The sequence below is a fragment of the Galeopterus variegatus genome, unplaced genomic scaffold, assembly GCF_000696425.1.
Source record: "Galeopterus variegatus unplaced genomic scaffold, G_variegatus-3.0.2 Scaffold2950, whole genome shotgun sequence".
NCBI classification, from domain to species: domain Eukaryota; kingdom Metazoa; phylum Chordata; class Mammalia; order Dermoptera; family Cynocephalidae; genus Galeopterus; species Galeopterus variegatus.
In genome coordinates this window covers 47,243-66,695 of record NW_007729061.1, presented here as the reverse complement: position 1 = coordinate 66,695, position 19,453 = coordinate 47,243, and the positions used below count along the sequence as shown (strand labels likewise).

Sequence of the window (19,453 nt, the reverse complement as noted above, 5' to 3'; positions counted from 1 at the left end):
TTAGAAATTCTTGGTAGTATATTAGAGGTGACTGGATGGAGTTAAGACTTACAGGTTGTTGTAGTGGCCAACTGTGGTAGCCTCCATAGTTGGGACTGAAGAGGCAGGCATCTGTCCCACCACCCTGGCATCCTATAAATTGTTGAAATGCATGCATGGTCATTGCTCAAAATCCAATAAGCCAACAACTAACTTGGAAGGGTCACTCAGAGGGATGTGATGAGGTTCTACACTGGTTTTGACAAGCCATGCAGTCAGCTGAGGTGGCAACGATACTCAGAGGAGCAAAAAAGCAGTCAGCAGGCTCCACACAACCCCTTTGATATAGACTGTTGAGCTGGGAGCTATTTTAAACCTTATTAATGTACAGGCAGTGGATTCTGTTTACCACTATTATCCAACAACAAATCTCAAGTGCCACTGATTTTGCCAAGTCTGAGGAATGGCTACAGGTAAGAATACTAATGTTACCAACCTCTGCGTGCTGATTCAGATTCATTGTTTCCATATCTCTTGACTCATACTGAAGTATTTCACATGATCAGAAATTCATTATAAAATTGATAAAGCTTTCTGTTCTTAAATTCATTCCTAATTCAACATTTGTAGTAATTGACACTGGCTTTCCTTCTAGCTAATAAAATTGATATTTCTAATTTTTTTTAAATTCACAAAAATGAAAATGAAGCAAATCTATTTACAAGTACTATCTAGTATATAGTACTTAGCTTCCCCCCCCCCCCATCTTCGGTGTACATCAGAAGTCATCTTTTAAAGAAAAAATTTTTCTTAAGCTCTTTATGTGAGAAAAGGATGTGAATTTATCAATTCATATCCTGTGACTGAATTACAGGAATGTTACTATATAGAAAACATGTTCTAAATGTACCCACAATGTGTATTTTGAGAGTCTGGAATTGGGTGATATACCTTAGTGTTTTTGGGGGGAGGGGAGCGTTGGGTTTTTTTTGTTTGTTTGTTTGTTTGTTTTGGCACCTGGCTTGTATGGGGACCCATGACCTTGGTGTTATAAGGCTTTTGGTCTCTTCACAGGTCAATGGAGATAATAGTAATACCTAATTCATTCAATGTAAAGTACTCATTTCAGAACTTGGCACAAAGTAGGCATCCAATAAACTATAAATGTCATCTTTCCTTTTCTCATAAAGGTTGTTTCTTACAGAGGTTGTTCTTTGGCTGTAGATGACTTGCGGTGGTTAGACTATTGGATGAGTGACAGAGAGAACTTAAACAAATTATGGTAGCTGAACAATTAATTACAACCAGTGCCAGACACTACCTCCATAAATGTTCTCAACCTTGGCTGTACATTGAATCACCTATTGAGCTTTAAAAAATGCTGATATCTGGGCTTTACACCCAGAGATTCTTTAATTAATCTGGAGTGCAGCCTGGCAATAGAATTTTTCAAATCTTCCTAGATAGTGATTCCAATATGCAGCCAAAGACTGAGAACATTGCTTTATGGCAACAACCATACCCTGAGGGTTATTCTGTTCTAGAGCTTAAAAATATTGTATAAGAGTTATGTCGGAGGAAAAGCTTTTCTAAGAAAGTTCTAACAGACCAGGAGTTTGCCTGTTGACCAAACTCAGCTCCATTCCTGTTTTTCTAAAGAAAATTTTATTAGAACACAGCCGTGCTCATTTGTTTACATATGGTTTATGACTGATTTCATATTACACCAGCAGAGTTGAAGTTAAAATAGAGACTATGACCCACAAAGCCTAAAATATTACTTCCTGGCCCTTTATAGGAAATGTGTCTGACCCTTGCTGTAGACCACTTACCAGCTGAATTATGATGCCAAATTTCTAGAATGCATTCAAGAAAATCTACTCACTACACACAAGTATCTTCTAGATTATTTTCAAGTTCTTTTGTTAAAAAAAAAAAGTCAGCATTATACTCAAAATTCAATAATAATATGTTATAATGCATTGAATAATCATTTTTGCCACTTTTTTTGAGACTTGCCTGAACAAAACTTCACACTTTTAATGTAGTAAAGTTTCTCTTTAAATTTTAAGTTTTGTAGAAATTTCAATAATCCACTTATCAAGAAATTTAACGTAGGACACTCTGACATAACTTTCTGGCTAAAAACATAGAAAACTGGAGGGTTACTCATCATATGTATTCAGTCAACCATGAATGCCTTTTTAAATGATACTAACATGGGTTGGCTGGTTAAATCACTCTAAGTGCAAGAGTTCGGACCCCCATACAGGCCAGTTGCGACCCTCCTCCCCCCAAAAAAAGATGTTAGCAGTTAACTCTGTATAGCTTTATCTGCTTTGTTTTCAAGTTTTATTTTTAAGTTCTTAACAGAAGAGGATTCTTGTGCATTTCTCTTTCTTGCTTATTCATAAAAATGGAGCTGCTGCTGCCGGAAGAGTGGGTGGATGGTACAGCAACACCAGGTCACAGAGGACGCGCTCAGTAATATCTTCAAGGTCTCTTCTGTCACCTTCCCTCCTTAACCAATCAAGACTTCATCAGGAATTATATTCTCCTCTTCTCCCCATCCCTAAACATAATCCCATCTTTCTGAACCAATTGGTAATTATGGTCCATATCTTGAAAGAGCCCAGATGCTGCAATCCATTATGTTTTATTGAGGAAGACCTCACTAGCATACAGCATCTAGGCACTTTGTGCTGTCTCAGCGTCATCATTGCTGATGGAAGCATGAATGCTCATTAGCATTTTAAGAGATTTTAATAAAAATTGTTAGTTGGACAATTGAAATGGGACAGGTTTAATCACGAATGCCATATTTGATCTCTCTGCTGCTAAATCAGTCTTTACTTCAGTAAGAGTAATTTTCTTATAAGAGACAAGAAATACAAAAATTTTGCAAGGGAACTATTGAGAATTTTGTAAAATCATAGCTTTATTGCCTGCAATTTCATTGCTCTTTGTCTGCATGTCTCTCAGTGCACTGGAAATGCTTTGCCTTATATTTAACAATAGATCCTTCACTTTTGCCAGCGATCTGTCCAGAGATCTTGGTGAATACCTAGCATTTATTGTACCTCTAGAGAGCCACGCTTCGTTACCATGAGGCCAAATGAACTTAATCACTGGCTGAGTGATTCCAGCGTAAAAGTGCAGATTCTTGCCTTAGCAAAACAACTCCCTTCCCAGCTCTTTGGAGTCATTTGTAACTATCAGTCCCTATTCTAGAACGTAGAGGTTTCACCAAAGCGTTTTAAGTGTACACACATGCCTCCTTATAAGATTGTAAACTTCTGGACGGTAATAATGGTGTCTTTGTCTTCATACCTTCAGGACAGCAAACATTGTTCCTATAGATGTTACTAAAGAGTGAGAAGAAAGGAAAATTGTCTGTGTCTAATTAGGTCTTTGTTCTGTTTTACAATAACAAAATTATCCCCTTTATTTTTTCATGCTTTTTGTTTTCTTCATGAAAGCTTTATTTTCAAATAAAGGAACATATTAGATAAGTAATGGGATAAGTCACTCCTGTTAACTGTATGTAGGTTTTTCATTTTTATTTTTATTTTTTAATGCTTAAGGTTTAACTCGTTTAAAAAAAATAATCAGTTTGAGTGTTTTGAAAAATGTTCTGGCCATCATTATTTCCTCAGAAAGCTGCATTTCTTGGTGATTTACTGAAGCCTTTCTCAGGTACACATGAAAATGGCCTTTCACTTGTCCCCATGCCATGCCCCCTCCTCTTGCCTCCTCCTCCCAAGACTCAAGGCTTCAGCCCAGTTGTGCCACTCTCCTTTAGTTGCTGCACAACCAGCTTCCACCACCTGTTCTGTTTCCTCCTCTCCTTCCCTGCTCCTTCTCACCCTTGAATCCCAACACAAACCAAGTTTGTAATTGCTGGGCTGTACAAGGAATCAGGATAGGGTGGGAGTAGGGGTTTAATCAAAATAAACATTGGGAAAGTTACAGTGATTCACAGGAACTCCATAAACACTCCAAGTAGTTACCTATTCATGTGCAAATGTACATGGACATAAAAAATGTTTGTGTTTCAGCCTTTCTGAGACTTCCTTTCTAGAGCATCCTTGAATCAGACACATCTGCTTGCAGTAAACCAATGCTTACTTAAATTAGCCCAGGAAAGGGACTGGTTAGAACATTACCCGCTTCCAGGACAGCTGAGCAAGCAGGCCTCAGAGCAGGGATAGAAGGCAGGTCTTAGGACCTCACCAGTGGGCATGGGGACCTGCACAGGGAGGGGAGATGGTTCCTGCCTGGTGCCCATGCCTGGCCCAGCTGGCTGTAGCCTGAGGCTGTGGGGCTGCTTTTGTCTGGACTGTGAGATTTAGACATGCAGGTAAACTGGTCCCTGTCTGCTGTCATTCCTGAGCATTGACAATCCAGTTTCCCCATCACTTTATTCTAGGGACAACCAGTGGTCAGCAGGGATCTTTCTGTTTATCTTTTGAGATACAACTTTCCAGAAAAATTACATTCTTCATATCCTTATTCTCTTAGAATTTGCCTGATATTAACTTAAATCTCTTATTTCCTTAACTGACAAACTGCAGTCTAGTAATTGTTTGATTAGAAGAGGAACAGACTTGGAATGAATTATTTAGCAAAAAGTCTTATAGCCATTTTTCATCCAACAATTCAAAACATTCTTAGTCACTTGTCTCAAGGCTCTGCGCTAGATGTTTTAAGGAAAGGTACTCATAACTAATATTGAGTTAGTATTATATGTCTGTGACTGTGCTAGATGATTTACAGATCTTTGAGCTGGGTACTGCAAGTGTCTCCATTTTCAGAGCACAAAATTAAGACTTGGAAAGTTTAACTTAAAAATTACTTGAGCTAATGTAAGAATAAAATTCACGAGAAAAAGTGGTCATGAAAATCCAATAGGGTTTTGGGGGGTGATATCACAACTATCCTTAGGAAAAGTTTCTCTGGCAATAATGTGTGGAATGGGATGGACTGAAAGTAACGAAGGAGTCCTTTGAAGTGCCAGGTGAAGCCAAAGCAGGACCTGAACTAGAGGAAATGGAATAGACAACAGCGTGATGTACTTTTAGACTTAATTTTAAGCCCTCTCTCTGGGCATTGCTTTTAAACATTCTAGCTTTTAAACATTCTAGCATAGAGTGCTGCTAATTTTGGAGTTGCCTTGAATTTCAGCAGCAAAATGAAACAAGACAAAACAGACAGAAAATAAATTTTGAAGACTTTTTATTGTCTACCAATTATTTTTTGTTATGAAGAAATAAGATGATTTAACTCCTAGGAGCCAGGTGTTTAGCCTGGAACTATTAGAATTATCTATAATTCTAAGCTTTATTTTGCTACTGAGTAGCTTGTTAAGCTATGGTGCCATAAAGTCTCTTTTACTTTATTTCATTGAAGTCAAAAGTAACACAATATCAATTTTCCTGATATCTAAATTGATTTGAAATATTATCTTTAAGGAAGAAATGAGTTAATGTGATGTGTTGTACGTAGGGAGAGAGGTGAGATGTGAAGAAGGGGAATGTTTCCTCTATTTCTACATTATACTTTTACATTCTATAAGCATTTTCTGTTGTCTAAGGATTAGCTAGCTATGGATTTGTAATTTATACTGATAAATAATGGTCGTCCTCTTTCAGCAGATTTCTGCTCACGGCAGATCTTCTTCTAATGTAAACGGTGGTCCAGAACTTGATCGTTGCATGAGTCCTGAAGGTACATCTCAATTTGATCAATACTTTTATCAGGGAAAGCAGCCATGTGAACCCACTTGTGCTAATTTAGGATCTTCCTAAACAGGGATGCAATCATGTCACTTATTAACACTTTTAGCCTTAGTGGGTGGTAGGGGTGAGGGTCACTTCAGGATACAATAAAATCTCATTGTTGTTAATGAGGCAGTCATGGTTCCAAATTTTATACTTGGGCTTCCTTTATTCCTTTAGTGGTGATCTGCTCACAACTCCTAAATGTATTTCCTTTCTCTCAATTAAATAACAAAAATGTGTCTCTTTATTTGATGTCTGCTATGTGCTGGGCACTGGGATACACTGTAAAAAGTGGTCTCATCTTAACTCCTCCACACACTCACCTTGTGGAGGAGGCTTTGAGCCAGGGATTAGCCTCAATGAGGCAACTGTTGGGAAAATAGAACGATTTAATTGGAGCTTCTCACCTGGGGCCAGTTGGGGGTGGTTCAGCGCATTCTCTGTAAACAAATTGTGGGTGGGGGGGTGGAGTTGGTGCACATGCACGGAGCCGTGGCTTTGCTGGCGTCTGCCTCAGGTGGATGCCACTCCACACAGCCATGTTATTTTCCAACCTACAGCTTCCAAGGACCTGTTTGTTAGTTACCTAGCTCATAGACCTGTGTGTGAGGGGTCTGGTGACCTAGCCTGGCATGTGAGGGGTCTGGGGACCCAGCCTGGCATGTGAAGGGTTTGGGAACCCAGCCTACGAACAAGCTCGAGGGGTCTTTGCACTCCAGATCCAGCCCTAGTTTGACAATTCGCCAGTCGGTGCAGGATTACAGGCAGGTAAAAGAGCCTGACAACTGGCATAGTCATGTAGCTTTACAGCATCTTAGCTGTGTAGAATTTTCTGCTAGAAAACCTTGAGAACATTTCTAAGATTAAATTCTTCCCTTTTCTTGAGCATTGACAAAAGAGTTGGAACAATGTTAGACTTCCTTTTTACTCAAGGCTCATCACTTATTTCAGCTAATATTTCAGGAATTTGTTAGGTCTACTGGTTGTTTCTGACTCCAACCAACAAAGTCAAAAGGAAATTGGTGATTCAGGTGTTCCATTAAGGAAATATGCACAGAGATTGTCTTAGTTTCACCATGGATTTAGAAATGTGTTGCAATTTATTATTTTACACATATGTAGAAATCAATATAAAATACTGATGTTTTCTTTAGACTTTGCATTTATCCTTTTTGCAGGTGTGAATGGAAACAGGTGCTCTGAATCATCAACTCTTCTTGAGAAATACAAAATTGGGAAGGTTATTGGTGATGGTAATTTTGCGGTAGTCAAAGAGTGTATGGACAGGTGAGTAGATAGGATAGTCATTTGTTTACATACATTTCCCCCTTGGGTTTATTCTTATCTTATCAAAAGGCCTTTCTGGGTAGTCTCTTCTTCCCCCACCCTGCAAGAGTCTACCCTTGGGACCAGCTGTTTTTGCATACCCATGAGCAATTTGGCAGGAAAAAATACATGTATATGCTTATAGCATAAAACTGTTTTGTATGCATTTGGGCAGAGAAACATATCAGGGTCTCACCCATGAGCCGATGAAGAATGAGAAAGAATAAGAGTTATTTGGGGGGAAAAAAAAAATCATTGGGCTGGCCGGTTATCTCAGTTGGTTAGAGCACAGCCTTATAACACCAAGGTGATGGGTTCAGTTCTGCATTCAAAAATAAATAAATAAATAAAAATCTCCTGTAACACATGTGCCAGGCACTCTTCTCAGTCTATACTTGTAGTAACTCATTTAATTCTTAGAAAAACCCTCTCAGTTAATACTTAACTGAATATATAGTTCAGAATACATGAGCTGTGACTCTATTTAAGATCTGAATCAGCAAAGTTTTGCCTATTTCAGGCCTTTTGTGTGTGTGTGTGTGGCTAGCCCGCATGGGGATCCAAACTCTAGACCTTGAAGTTATAATGCCTTGCTCTAACCAACTGAGCTAATGGGCCAGCACTTATTTCAAGTTACATAGGTAACTATCCTGTCTTTCCTAAATGGTGGTTTTTATTGCTTATGGGGAATTTTCCAGAAAGTTCTGGTAAATACAGTTTTTCCATTTTGTTACATCTCCAGTAAAGCTTTAGTGTTCCTTACATTGATTGGTACACAAGCTAACTCCTTGTTCTCCAAGCCTTTTTGTTTAGCTCTGGTACAAAGATTGCCACCCAACTAACAAATTAAGCATTTAAAATATGACTTCTAAAGACTCATTAGAAATCTGAGGCAGAGTTTGGTTTATGTTCATGGGGGGGAGCAATTTAAATAAAATTTATTTTTCCAAGCTAGGCCTCATTAGCATGTTCTATGACTGCATGCCAAAAGCAGCTACACTTAAGAGAACTAATGTTTTGTAAGAATACCGCAGTGTTCTTTATTGAACTGTTTTTCTATACTAAAAGATATTTTTTGGCATGTTCAGATTAAATTATGTGAAAGTTTAAAATTTTTTCAGTTAATTTGATCCATTTTTCTTGATTTCATTTTGTCTTCTAAGAGAACTATTTTGAGATTTAATATGAAAAAACTATTTCTTGTATAGCTCTGCTATAAAATTTAAATACTTTACATATAAGTTACTTAATATTTTTTAATTATTAATATTTATAAAAAGAGATTTAATTGACATACAGTCTGGCTTTGGATTTTTCTTTCTTTTTTGGGTAACTTTCTCCCCTGACCCCACTCAATACTGTCTCTGATGCACAGAGGAAGAAACCAAGTCTGTCTTCCCCATGTTTGTGCTATGGAGGAAGTCAGGAATGATGGTATCTTTGATTTAGGTCTTTAAGTGGTCTTACTCTGATTATTCCATAGGTCCACTGGAAAGGAGTTTGCCCTAAAGATTATAGACAAAGCCAAATGTTGTGGAAAGGTACAGTATACATAACTGCTTCATAAAACTGAAAGAAGTTGGTGAGATGTTTACTGTGATGAAGGAATCTAAGTGGGTATTTGATAAGACCATTATAGCAGGAGTAGATCACCAATAATAGTGGGGAAAACGATCAGGCTTCTTTTTCCTACCATTTTCCAGAAACTTTGATCCTAAAACAGTAAATTGATTTGATCTTGGTCCTAACTATAGAAAATGTAAATTTTCTTTTCTGGGAGATGCCAAAACCCAGCAATACTCAAAAAGTATGACAGGAACTGCAAGGGGTCTGAGACTTTACCCTACTTTCAAGCTAACAGTTTAACATTCCAGCTTCAGAGAGGCTGGCAGAAGATAAAAGATTCCTGGGTCAGAGACAAGAGACTTTATTACTTGTGGCACAGCAGGTAGCATGAACTTCATATTTGTATTGGTTACCCCCAAGTCCCATGGATGTGACATGGAGAGTCCCAGTTGGATGCTGTAGACACAGTGGGTTTGTGTCACAGCTGAGGAAGCCCAAGCTTAGGAAACCCTCAATCTTACAAGGTGGCTGCTAGCACCTGGCCAACTTTGTACCCAAGGAGAACGTTATTTTTATGATCCTTTTATCCCTAAAGGAGACCTTATCTCTATGTTCCAAGGGTTCTTGCTATACAAATATCCTTGGAAAGATAGTTTGGAACAAAAGATGATGCAAGATGTGCAGAAACACTGTGAAGAATTATCTCCACAACAAGATGAACTTTTATCTTCTGCCCACTCTCAAATTGGAGCTGGGAAAAGGTCAACTGATGAAGTGCGATTAGAGTACTGATACTTTAGCTGTATTTGGGGGAAAAAAAATTCTCTAACAGTAATGACAAAGACATTTTTAGATTCCTTTCTGGTTGTATATCAGTCAAGAGAGCAGGCTGTAGAATTGCACTGTCTAACCACATAGCTGCCAGCCACATATGGTTACTGAGCACTTGAAATGTGGCTAGTCTGAACTGAAATCTGCTAGAAGTATAAAATACACACCAGATTTTGAAGACTAAGTACTAAAATTAATGTAAAATATCTCATTAACATGTTTGTATTTGATTACATGTTGAAATAATATTTTTGATATATTGGGTTAAGTTATATTTTAAAAATTAAATTTACCTGCTTTTTACATTTGTTAATGTGGCTTTTAGAAAAGTTATAATTACATGTATGAATCACATATTTCTGTTGGACAATGCTGCTCTAGAGCCAGATTATATAAAATTTAATTCTGGCTTTGCCTCTTCTTGCTGGTTGAACTTGGAAAAATTATTAACACCTCTGTGCCTCTGTTTCTTCCTCTAAAATGTGGTTATTAGTAGCACCTAAGATATAAGGTTATTATGAGGATTGATTAAATTATGGCAAGGAAAACATGTAGAAAAGTCCCAGTATATAATAAGACTTGAACACATGTTAACTGTTAATATCACTGATATGCCAGGGGAATTTAGAATTTAGAATTAGCAGGATTTAGTATGATAGTAGTGATTTTATATTTATGGAATTTCTAAACTAGTCTTTATTTGACATCTACAAAATTGTGTATTTTTAACAGAAAACTTAAAATAGTTTGGTAAAGTTTTAGAAAAATCTTCGCAGATCTCCGGAAACGAAAATCCAGGAGGCAGATTTGCTATTTACTTATTTTACTCCTCTGGTGGTTAATGAAGCAGAGACTGTGCAAAATGCCTCCTTTTCTTTGAATAAGTAAGGTTTTCTTTTCTTTGTATTTAATTTTCTTTAAATAATTCTCTGTGCTTTTACTTACTCTTATAACAATATTATTAACTTTTCTCAACTGTAGTAGCCTTTCCCCGTCTATAAATAAGTGTTGCTCTTTCCAGCTGGTATTGTGTGATTTAAGCAGAACGTGTCATAATTTGAGGATCCAGATTCTATACAACTATATTATTTTTTAAAAAATATTGCTATGGTAAGAATATTGTTTACTTGAGAAAAATTTAAGCAGCTGTTTCCATAGTTGAGGGAAGATCTTTCTATGAAAAAAAAAAAAAATAGTCTGGTACACTAAGTACTGAGGTAAATGGTTAGGTCACTTCAAACATTTGGATCTTTTATTTTTCCTTGTTGTTGAATGTCATTCTATTTTTTTTAAAGTTTATGATCATACACTTATTTCCATCCTTACATTTTGTTTACTTGAACAACTATTTTCACATTAAGACTGTATAAAATTATAATTTCAGAACTCGATTTGTTGCAAATAAGTTGATTTTTTTCTCATTAAGTTTTATTTTTAGAAAAAAATGGTATAGAGAATTTGTTTTTTAAAAAACGAATTTGGGAGGGCATTCATCCACTGTTCAGGGGTATTGGTCACCTCTGCTTTGTGGGTTTTATACAGAAAGTTAATAATACTGAAAATAATATCTGCCATTTGTTAAAATATATTATTTATTCAGTCTTAGATATATAGGGATTTTGCACATTATCTTTAATGACTTGCAAAACAGATGTACTTTTACAGACAAGGAAATGCAGACTCAGATTAAATAACTTCCCAAAAGTCACAGAGAGGCAGAGCAATGACTGGAATTTGGGGCTGTTTGGTTACACAGCCTGTATATTGGCCAATCTACCATGCTCCCTCTCTAAGTTCAATGTATTCATTTCTTCATGTAATAAGAACCTGGGAAAAATTCTTAATCTCTCTTGTCTTCTATTTGCTCTACTGGAATATACATGAGCATTATTAGATTAATTTATTCATGTACCTAAGATTTGGTGGGTCTGTTCTGTGTGTAAGACACTGTCCTGGGGGAATTGGGTAATCTAACATAAATTAATACCAATTCTGCAGAGAGTGTTATGGGAGTTCAGAGGAAGCATATGGGAGAGAAGTAGGTGACCAGTGAAGATGCCATAGAGGAAGAAGCATTTGAGCTGGACCTGGAACAGTGGGTAGGATTTTGGTAGGCAGCAATGGAAGAAAGCTTGCCAGGTGGCCAGACAACCTGAGCAAAGGCCCAGAGGATGGAAAGCACGTTGGGGTCTTCTGAGCCGGAGATTATTGCAAGATCTGCCTTAGGGCCAGATTTATGGAGGCTGTTGAGAAGGCTGTGGTACTTGTAAATTTAAGAATTCTTCCAGTTCTAATATTCTCTTTGATTCTAAATAAATATTTATCGAATTCCCCCAGTACATAAAGCCCTGAGCTTTCTGTTATGGTCCTTCTCTCTCTTCCCACCTTACACAGTTTTGCATTCATCATCTACCTGTTACAGGCCCAGGCAAGACATAAATCTAAAAGTATTTTGTATTAGTTTCCTGAGGCTATTGGAATAAATTACCACAAATATGGTTGCTTAAAATAACAGGAAGTTATTCTGTCACAGTTCTTGAGGCTAGAAGTCAGAAATCCACGCTCCCTCTGGGGCTTTGGGGTAAAATCTGCTCCTTACCTCTAAACAGTGTTCTTGGGTTTGTGGCCACATTACTCCAGTCTCTGCCTCCATCATCAGCGTCTTCTCTTCTGTTTCTCTCCATCTGTGTGAAATATTCCTCTGCCACTTTCTGTAAGAACACTTGTGTTGGCATTTAGGTCCCTCCCAGGTAATTCAGGGTTATCTCTTCATTGCAGAATCATTAACCATCTGCAAAACCCCTTTTTCCAAATAAAGTAATATTTACAAGTTTCAGGGATTAGGACTTGATATCCCTGGGTAGCCATTATTCAATCTACTACATATATTTTCCACAGAAACCACATGTAGAGATTTGAACATTTTATATCTCTTACAGTATTATCCTCAGCAATGTTCACTAAGAATACAGATGTCAGCTGTAAAGTCGCTGTTGGGCAAGAGCAATGCATGGTGTTGATTTATTCACACAAGCACTTCAGTGCCTGCTGTGTGTTAGTAACTGGGCTAGTTGCTGGAGAGTGAGGTCAGTTCCAGAGCGTTACAGACCAGCACACAAACAGTTAAAGGAGAGTGGGAGGGCATCTGAGATTGGAGCAAGCGCAGGGGGCAAGGAGAGCACCGCAGCACCGCAGCACCGCAGCACCGGAAGGGGAATCTAATCTACCTCAAGTGAACAGGGCAGGCTACTTAGGAGAGGTGAGATCTAATCTTATCCTGAGGAATACATAATTCACCAAGAAGTAGTTAAAGAAAGTTCCAGATAGAGAAAACTACCTGGGCAAATGACAGAAGTTAAGGTGAGAGATTGGCAAGAGGGATAAAAGTGAGTGGGTGGATTCAGAGGCTACTGAGGAGGTACATGGGTAAGGGACTGGGGATTGATGGGATGTTAGAGGATGAGGGAAGGTGAAGTCAGGGTGGAATTTCTGTATCTGCTTTGGGCAGTCAGGTTCACCCAATGAGACAGAGAACACAGGAGGAAAGGACTGTTCTGTGGGTCTGGTTTGGGATATTTGCTTATTCTCCTAATCTTCCTCCCTCCCCCTCGCTCTTTTCCTCCCCATTAAAAATCACCAGGGCTGAAGATAAGGCAGTATCTTTTGCCAAGTTAACAGTTTTCTTTGTCATTTACTCTCACACAGAATCTTGGAACACTGCCATGAAATGATTCATATGTAAATTATTTGGAGTTAGGATCATGAATCGCTTAACATAAACGGTAGATGATTGAATAATGTAAGTTCAGTATGATTCAAGACAAAAGTGATATATTTAGAAATATTTTCTTTGAAAATGTAATCTATAGAGTATTTTTACATATTAGAAACAGAGTACATATGGGATGCATAAGAGATAGGAAGATAACATTTGTAAAGATTTTTATGTAGTACTTTTGCTTCTGTGATGGTTAGTTTAAAAAGCAATTGTTCCTTCATGGACAAGATACAAGGAGGTTGAGAAGCAAAATCTAACAGGTCCCACATCTCAAGAAAAGCATTCACTCTGTGCTTAGAATACTAACTATTGTCAAGTAGAATACAGGAAGCTAAGATAAATAATGGCGTAACACTGCTGGTGGCACTGAGAGAAGTTCTAAAATATATCCCAGAGGACTTTCTGTTGTGCCTTTCATTGAAAAAGATAACTTTTGGGAGGTGTAGTCTCCTTATGTGGTAGACATCTTATTTTAACTCTAATTTGAGAGAGGACACTGGTGATAGGGATTATTTTACATATATCACTCTAAATTAACATCATAAACAGAGCCCCTGAAGAGAGGTAAATTTATAGACTCTTCCAACTTTGGAGAAAATGAGCAGGGAGTAGAATTGAAGCAATAGATCTATTTAGCTTTAAAATAAAAAGCCTATTTTACTGCAGTGGTAGTAACTGCCATTGTCTTGCTTCACATAGAGTGAAATATGCATAAATGCATTTGCTTGCTTTTATGTGTTCACAAAAGCATATCTAACTCCACTTTTTTAGTGTGATTAAGGACATGCTTGACACAGATGATCCAGAAGCTTCAAAATTTGAGAATAAATGTGGAGGGCTTGCCAAGTCTTTGCTTTGTCTCTGTGACCACAAGGTCTGTACAGCTGCTTCCCTTGGGAGGGACCAGGGTGCTCTCTGCTTTGTGCAGCTGCTCTGTAACTTAGATGAGACCTGGAAACAGGTAGGAGGCCCTGTGCCTGGCTTGCCAGCTGTGGTTTGCTAGGTTCTGAGAACCACTGTTTTTTTCAATTTGGAAGCGTTGTTGAATCCTAAGCCAGTCAAAGACTGCTGGGCTCTTAAATTCATTAAAATTCATTAAAAGGAGACTAGATTCTCCTCCTTGCACGAAGCCTGGTGTGTTTCTTAACCCCCAGCCCAGTGTGATGCTGCCACTTGTTCCTATCTTTTCAAGGAATTAAATATTTTCAGCTTTATAGCTATCATTTTCATGTTGAAAAATCTCAACTTTTACCAAAGTATTCCCCTATGAAAGGTGATGATATGTAGTACAAGAAATGTGGGATGGGATGTCAGAAACCTAGGTTTACATTCCTACCTGCAAGGACTGTTCTAAGGAATAAAGTGTTAAAACATTACGCAAGTACTTTGCACAGCAACTGACAAATAGTGAGCAGTTCCCTTGTAAATCTTGGTTCCTTTCTTTCCCCTACCTCTGTTTAGCATTTGCACTGCCATTTGCCAACATTTGTTAAGTAACTACTTGGACAAGCACAGTGCATTCAACACTCAAGAAACAACCCCCCATGTGTAGGAGCTTGCAACAGATTTTTTTCTGTATGTTATTTGTTTATTTATTTATTATAACTTAAACATCCAGCTATTGTCAAAAAGGATTTGAGATGGCTTGGAGTAAAAATAAATGTACACATAGATGCACAAAGACAAGAGAGGAGCCCTTAAGTGGTATCCTGAACCTAGGGATAAAATATTTATCTTGCTACTCTATTAGAACACTAAATTTAGCTCTGAGATTCATGATAGCAAAGGCAAAAAGAACAATATGAGTGATACACAAACATATAAATCTATATATACACATATATGTATTTTTAAGTAGCAAGTGATATCTCTTGTAGGTTTTATATAGAAGCTATATTTGAATACCTAGAACATGTAAGAGAGCAGTTATCAAATTTTACAGAGCATTCTCTAAATTCAAAATAATTTATCATTAAAGTTAATGAGGATCAGCAAATGTGGCATTGTTGAGAGGTTTTCATGTCTCATTTAAAACAAAGCAATCATGTTCATGATTCATGTGTTGGTGTATTGAGAATAATTCCTTAATTCTGTAAGTAAACATCTTCCTACAGTGCTGATCCCAAATGCATTACTCACCAGGACTGATAATTAGGTGGTGTTTTCAGAGAAGTGATTAGAGTTAAAATGAGAATAGTGGTCCCCTTGGAACTGTATGTTTCCAGATTTCTGATGATAAGGAACATACATCTGGTAAATGATTTCATACCCAGACATAGAGGAAGAAAGTTTGTTTTTCATGAATTTACACAGGTAATGGTTTAAAATGTTTAATGCCAGAAGTTATATGCCATAAACATGCAAAGTTTTCTTATATGCCTAGTCTTTATTTCTGAGTGTACTGAAATTAAAATGTGGTTCCAGCTGAATTACAAAACACTGTGCTGTGTGCCCAAGCTTTCATAGCATCACAGCCTCTCAAGGTGTTGGAAATAATGAAGCAATAGAGGGCAATTGCCTTATGTGCTAGGGCAGCACCACTGATCCCTTGCAGGGGATGTTCAGAAGTCTGTTTCTTTTTGCTAGTGGCAATGAGATGTCCACCCTGACCTTTCCTGACCCTGCAGGACAACTAGGCCAGGGTTTGGTTGTCTTTGTGCAAGTAGAGATGCTTCTTTGGCATCAGATCTTTAGACTGTGTGTTTTCTTGTCCTTTAGGCCATAGGGAGAAAGAAAAGGGTTCTGTGATTTCTGATTTCCCTCTCTCCACTCTTTGACAGGAACACCTGATTGAGAATGAGGTGTCAATACTGCGCCGAGTGAAACATCCCAATATCATCATGCTGGTTGAGGAGATGGAAACAGCAACGGAGCTCTTTCTGGTGATGGAATTGGTTAAAGTAAGAGGATGGAGAGATTTCCTTTATGCTAAATCCCAAGAGTTGCAATATTCTTGAAGGATCTAATCAGAAAAGTGTTTCACTACCTTGTAACTTTTATTATTTGTAGTCATCAATTTTAGTGGCACTTTTATCATTTTCTTCATCTACTCCAGACCGATGAACCTTCTTTCTTACCTTTGTAGGACTGCACTGTTGATGTTTTGATACATTATTTTATGTATTCTTTAGGGTGGAGATCTCTTTGATGCAATTACCTCTTCAACCAAGTACACTGAGAGGGACGGCAGCGCCATGGTGTACAACCTAGCCAACGCCCTCCGGTATCTCCATGGCCTCAGCATTGTACACAGAGACATCAAGCCAGAGAATCTTCTGGTACATTAGCTCTGCTTTTCTGGTTCCAACTCATGCTTTTCTTCTTTTAAAATGATCATAATCATATGCAAACAATCATATGCAAATAACGGCATTTTAGAGTCTATACTAATCCTGCAATAAGGCACTAAGAGACTTTAAATTTAGAAAATTATCAAGACTCCAGTCAATAACCATAAAATACTAACAGATTTCTTAAACTGATCTGCATTACTGTTTACCAGACATTAGAAAATACATTTTCATTTATGTTTTGATTAATGGTACTGACTGAAGAAAAGTGAGTAGGAAAAATTGTGGGGCAAAAAATTGGAATATATTGGAGACATAGGCTCATAGGAGACAGAAGTAAAACAGAGGTTCATTTATGTGCAGGACAGAATTTTGGAAATAGTCTACTTCATTCATCTTAGCTTTACAGATGATTTTTCTTGTTTAGCTAATTTTTCTTGTTTAAAGTCTTTTTTATCCTATTGTTCTGTAGAAGAAGTCTTATTCTACTATGGCACTCAGAGACCTTCATAAGCTGCTCCAAATTTACCTTTCCAGCCTCCTGTCCTGTTACTAACCCTTCCTTATCCACCAGACCCAGCATGGCAGTCACCTTCAAGCCATATTTAACTCATCTTCATGGTGGGCTGTAGTAACTAAACACTGCTTGCTAGCTGATAGCTAGTCCTCATGACTACATTGTAGAGGAATTTTAGAGAAGCTAATTGGGAAACTTTGCAAGCACACACACCTCCAAATACACACAATATAGTTGGCATCTCTATTTTCACCTTTCAGGACTGAGTATCATAATTACTGCTTGGGAGGTGAGCTTATTCCCCCATCCTGAGAAGTTAAGACTTGACTTTATCAACAGCATTACACTTCCATTGCTTCTGTCCATATTGGTCTTTATTTGCAACGTCTTCTCTCCCAGCAAGGTGGGGAAACCCATTTATCTTATGAGACATTGAGCATATGTCGTCTTTGACATTGCTCCAGACTCTCTGGGCAGAGTTCAGTCATGGCCACCTCTGGTTTCTGCTGCACTTGCCACAGTGTTGTGATTTTATCATTAATTTGTCTGTCTCCTTCTTTACATTGTAAGTACCATAGGGACAAGGTTTGTGTTTCAGTTATCTTTATATCTCCAGTGCCTTGGACAGCCAAGTAAGCACATAGTGGACATACGGAATAAATGTTTGGTGGTTGACCATTCACAGGCACTCAGCTAGCAGCTGGAGATTGAACACAAGTCTTCAGAGCTTACTTCGCAAATAATACTGCACAAATAATATGCATTGAAAGGAATATGCATTGGTGTATAGGCTATAGTGCCATCCTGTGGGCTTTTTAATTTTTTCCTGCTAATCTACAGCATTCATTTTCCCTTTTTGGTAATACCATTTGATGATTTCTGAGTGTCCACTTAAAAGTGTGTGCTTTTTTTTATTACTCTCTTCTTCCTTGAGGGAATTTTATTTCATTTCTGTATGTTCCTATTAGGAAAAGAAATATCCCTGCTCTGTTTTCTAAAAAGAAAAAAGGCGTGTTATGTACTGGGTTTTGTGAACTGTGATGAGGAATGGAGACAGAGTTCTAAACCAAGTCTTAGGATGACAGTAAGGATATGTGCTCTCCTTGGAACAGGCTTCCCACCCATTATGACCTTGCAGTGTCTGCCAGGCACCTCCACCATCTGACTGAATTTGGCTAGGGGCTTCACTAGCAAAGGTGACAGGGCCACCTTTCTCCAAGTGCAGCCAGATACAAGTACTGTGGTGTCAATGAGGGTGCCCCTTTGACTTCTTCATGCTCTCACAGCTCACCTCACCCCAGTGGCTCCAGTTATTGACATTGTCTGTAAATATAGGAGCCACATGTTCCCGGGGAATCACTGGTAACTCTGGAGCCAGCCTGTCCTGCAGCTCTGATTGCTAAGGCCCAGTGAGGAAGGTGACTGAGGCATTAGTGAACCTCCCTGTAAACCAGAGAGTGTCCATTTCCCAGCTCACAGATCCCACTCTCACCTCCCATTTCTTCTCTTCTCCGCTCTCAGTTTAATATATGTAAAGTCTCCCCAGAATCTGATATCTGCTTTTCTCTTGTCATGTATCAAGGGTAGATGATGTAATGGGGATTGACATCTCCAGTAGCATGTGTCTCAGAATTTAACCAGGAAATCAGAATCACGTCCATCTAGTTTAACCTGGACTAGTGAGTGTTCACTTCTCTAAAACCTGCAGCAACCCCCTTGTGCTGCCCAAAGGGGAGGGAATATAAAACTGTTGTCTGATGAGGCTAATGTGTGATGCAGAAAAGCCATGGGGGATCAGGCTTCAGAAACCACCTTAGTTGTACACATCTAAGTAAAACATATGTCTGCCATTGAATAACTAAACCATTCAGCAATTCTAGATTTAGTCAGGTTGACATTGTCCTAGGAGGAGAAATTGCCATTGAGGCCCTAAAAGTAGATACCCAGAATGACTGTCAGACTCTTCCTGCTCTAAGGACTAATTCAGTTTTTAAACATGTGAGCATTCAGACATCAGATTTGCATCCCCTTCTCTGGAAGCAGTGTCATAATTTAAAGCCCTGCCAGCAGAGATGTATGGGTCGCCATGCCAGGGAGCACAGGGTGGCTGTTAAAGCTGTGAGTTACAGCCTGGTGGTGCCCTGTCAGAGTTAACTGAGGGAGACCAGTGATAAATCCAGCTTTTCCAGGAGTTCTGGGGACGGGGGAGAGAAGAAGTTTGGTTTCTCATATTTGAGGTCCTTCTAAATCATTATGTAGACATTTTATTTAGGGAACATGCAGCATTTCACTGTGTGTGTGGAATCTGCATTCCTCACATTTTTTTATTTTTGCATTCTGAGAGCAACTTTTGAAAGAGACATCTCTCAGCTTGTGGTGGAACATT

General features: G+C 38.3%; 1 protein-coding gene across 7 annotated transcripts in view; it reads left to right on the top strand.

The window, feature by feature from the left end:
* Positions 1-19,453, top strand: part of DCLK2 (doublecortin-like kinase 2) — a 150,681-nt gene that overhangs the window by 111,871 nt on the left and 19,357 nt on the right. For 4 of the 7 annotated variants that reach the window (XR_551287.1, XM_008583518.1, XM_008583516.1 and 1 more), the window contains 5 exons: positions 5,634-5,706; positions 6,938-7,046; positions 8,569-8,626; positions 16,041-16,160; positions 16,392-16,538. Coding sequence is in view for 6 of the 7 variants with exons in the window: in XM_008583518.1 (XP_008581740.1) it covers positions 5,634-5,706; positions 6,938-7,046; positions 8,569-8,626; positions 16,041-16,160; positions 16,392-16,538 (507 nt within the window). In the remaining variant the exon portion in view is untranslated. Of the gene's footprint in view, positions 1-5,630; positions 5,707-6,937; positions 7,047-8,568; positions 8,627-16,040; positions 16,161-16,391; positions 16,539-19,453 lie in introns of all 7 variants that reach the window. The other 3 variants (XM_008583517.1, XM_008583515.1, XM_008583519.1) reach the window with 1 other exon arrangement.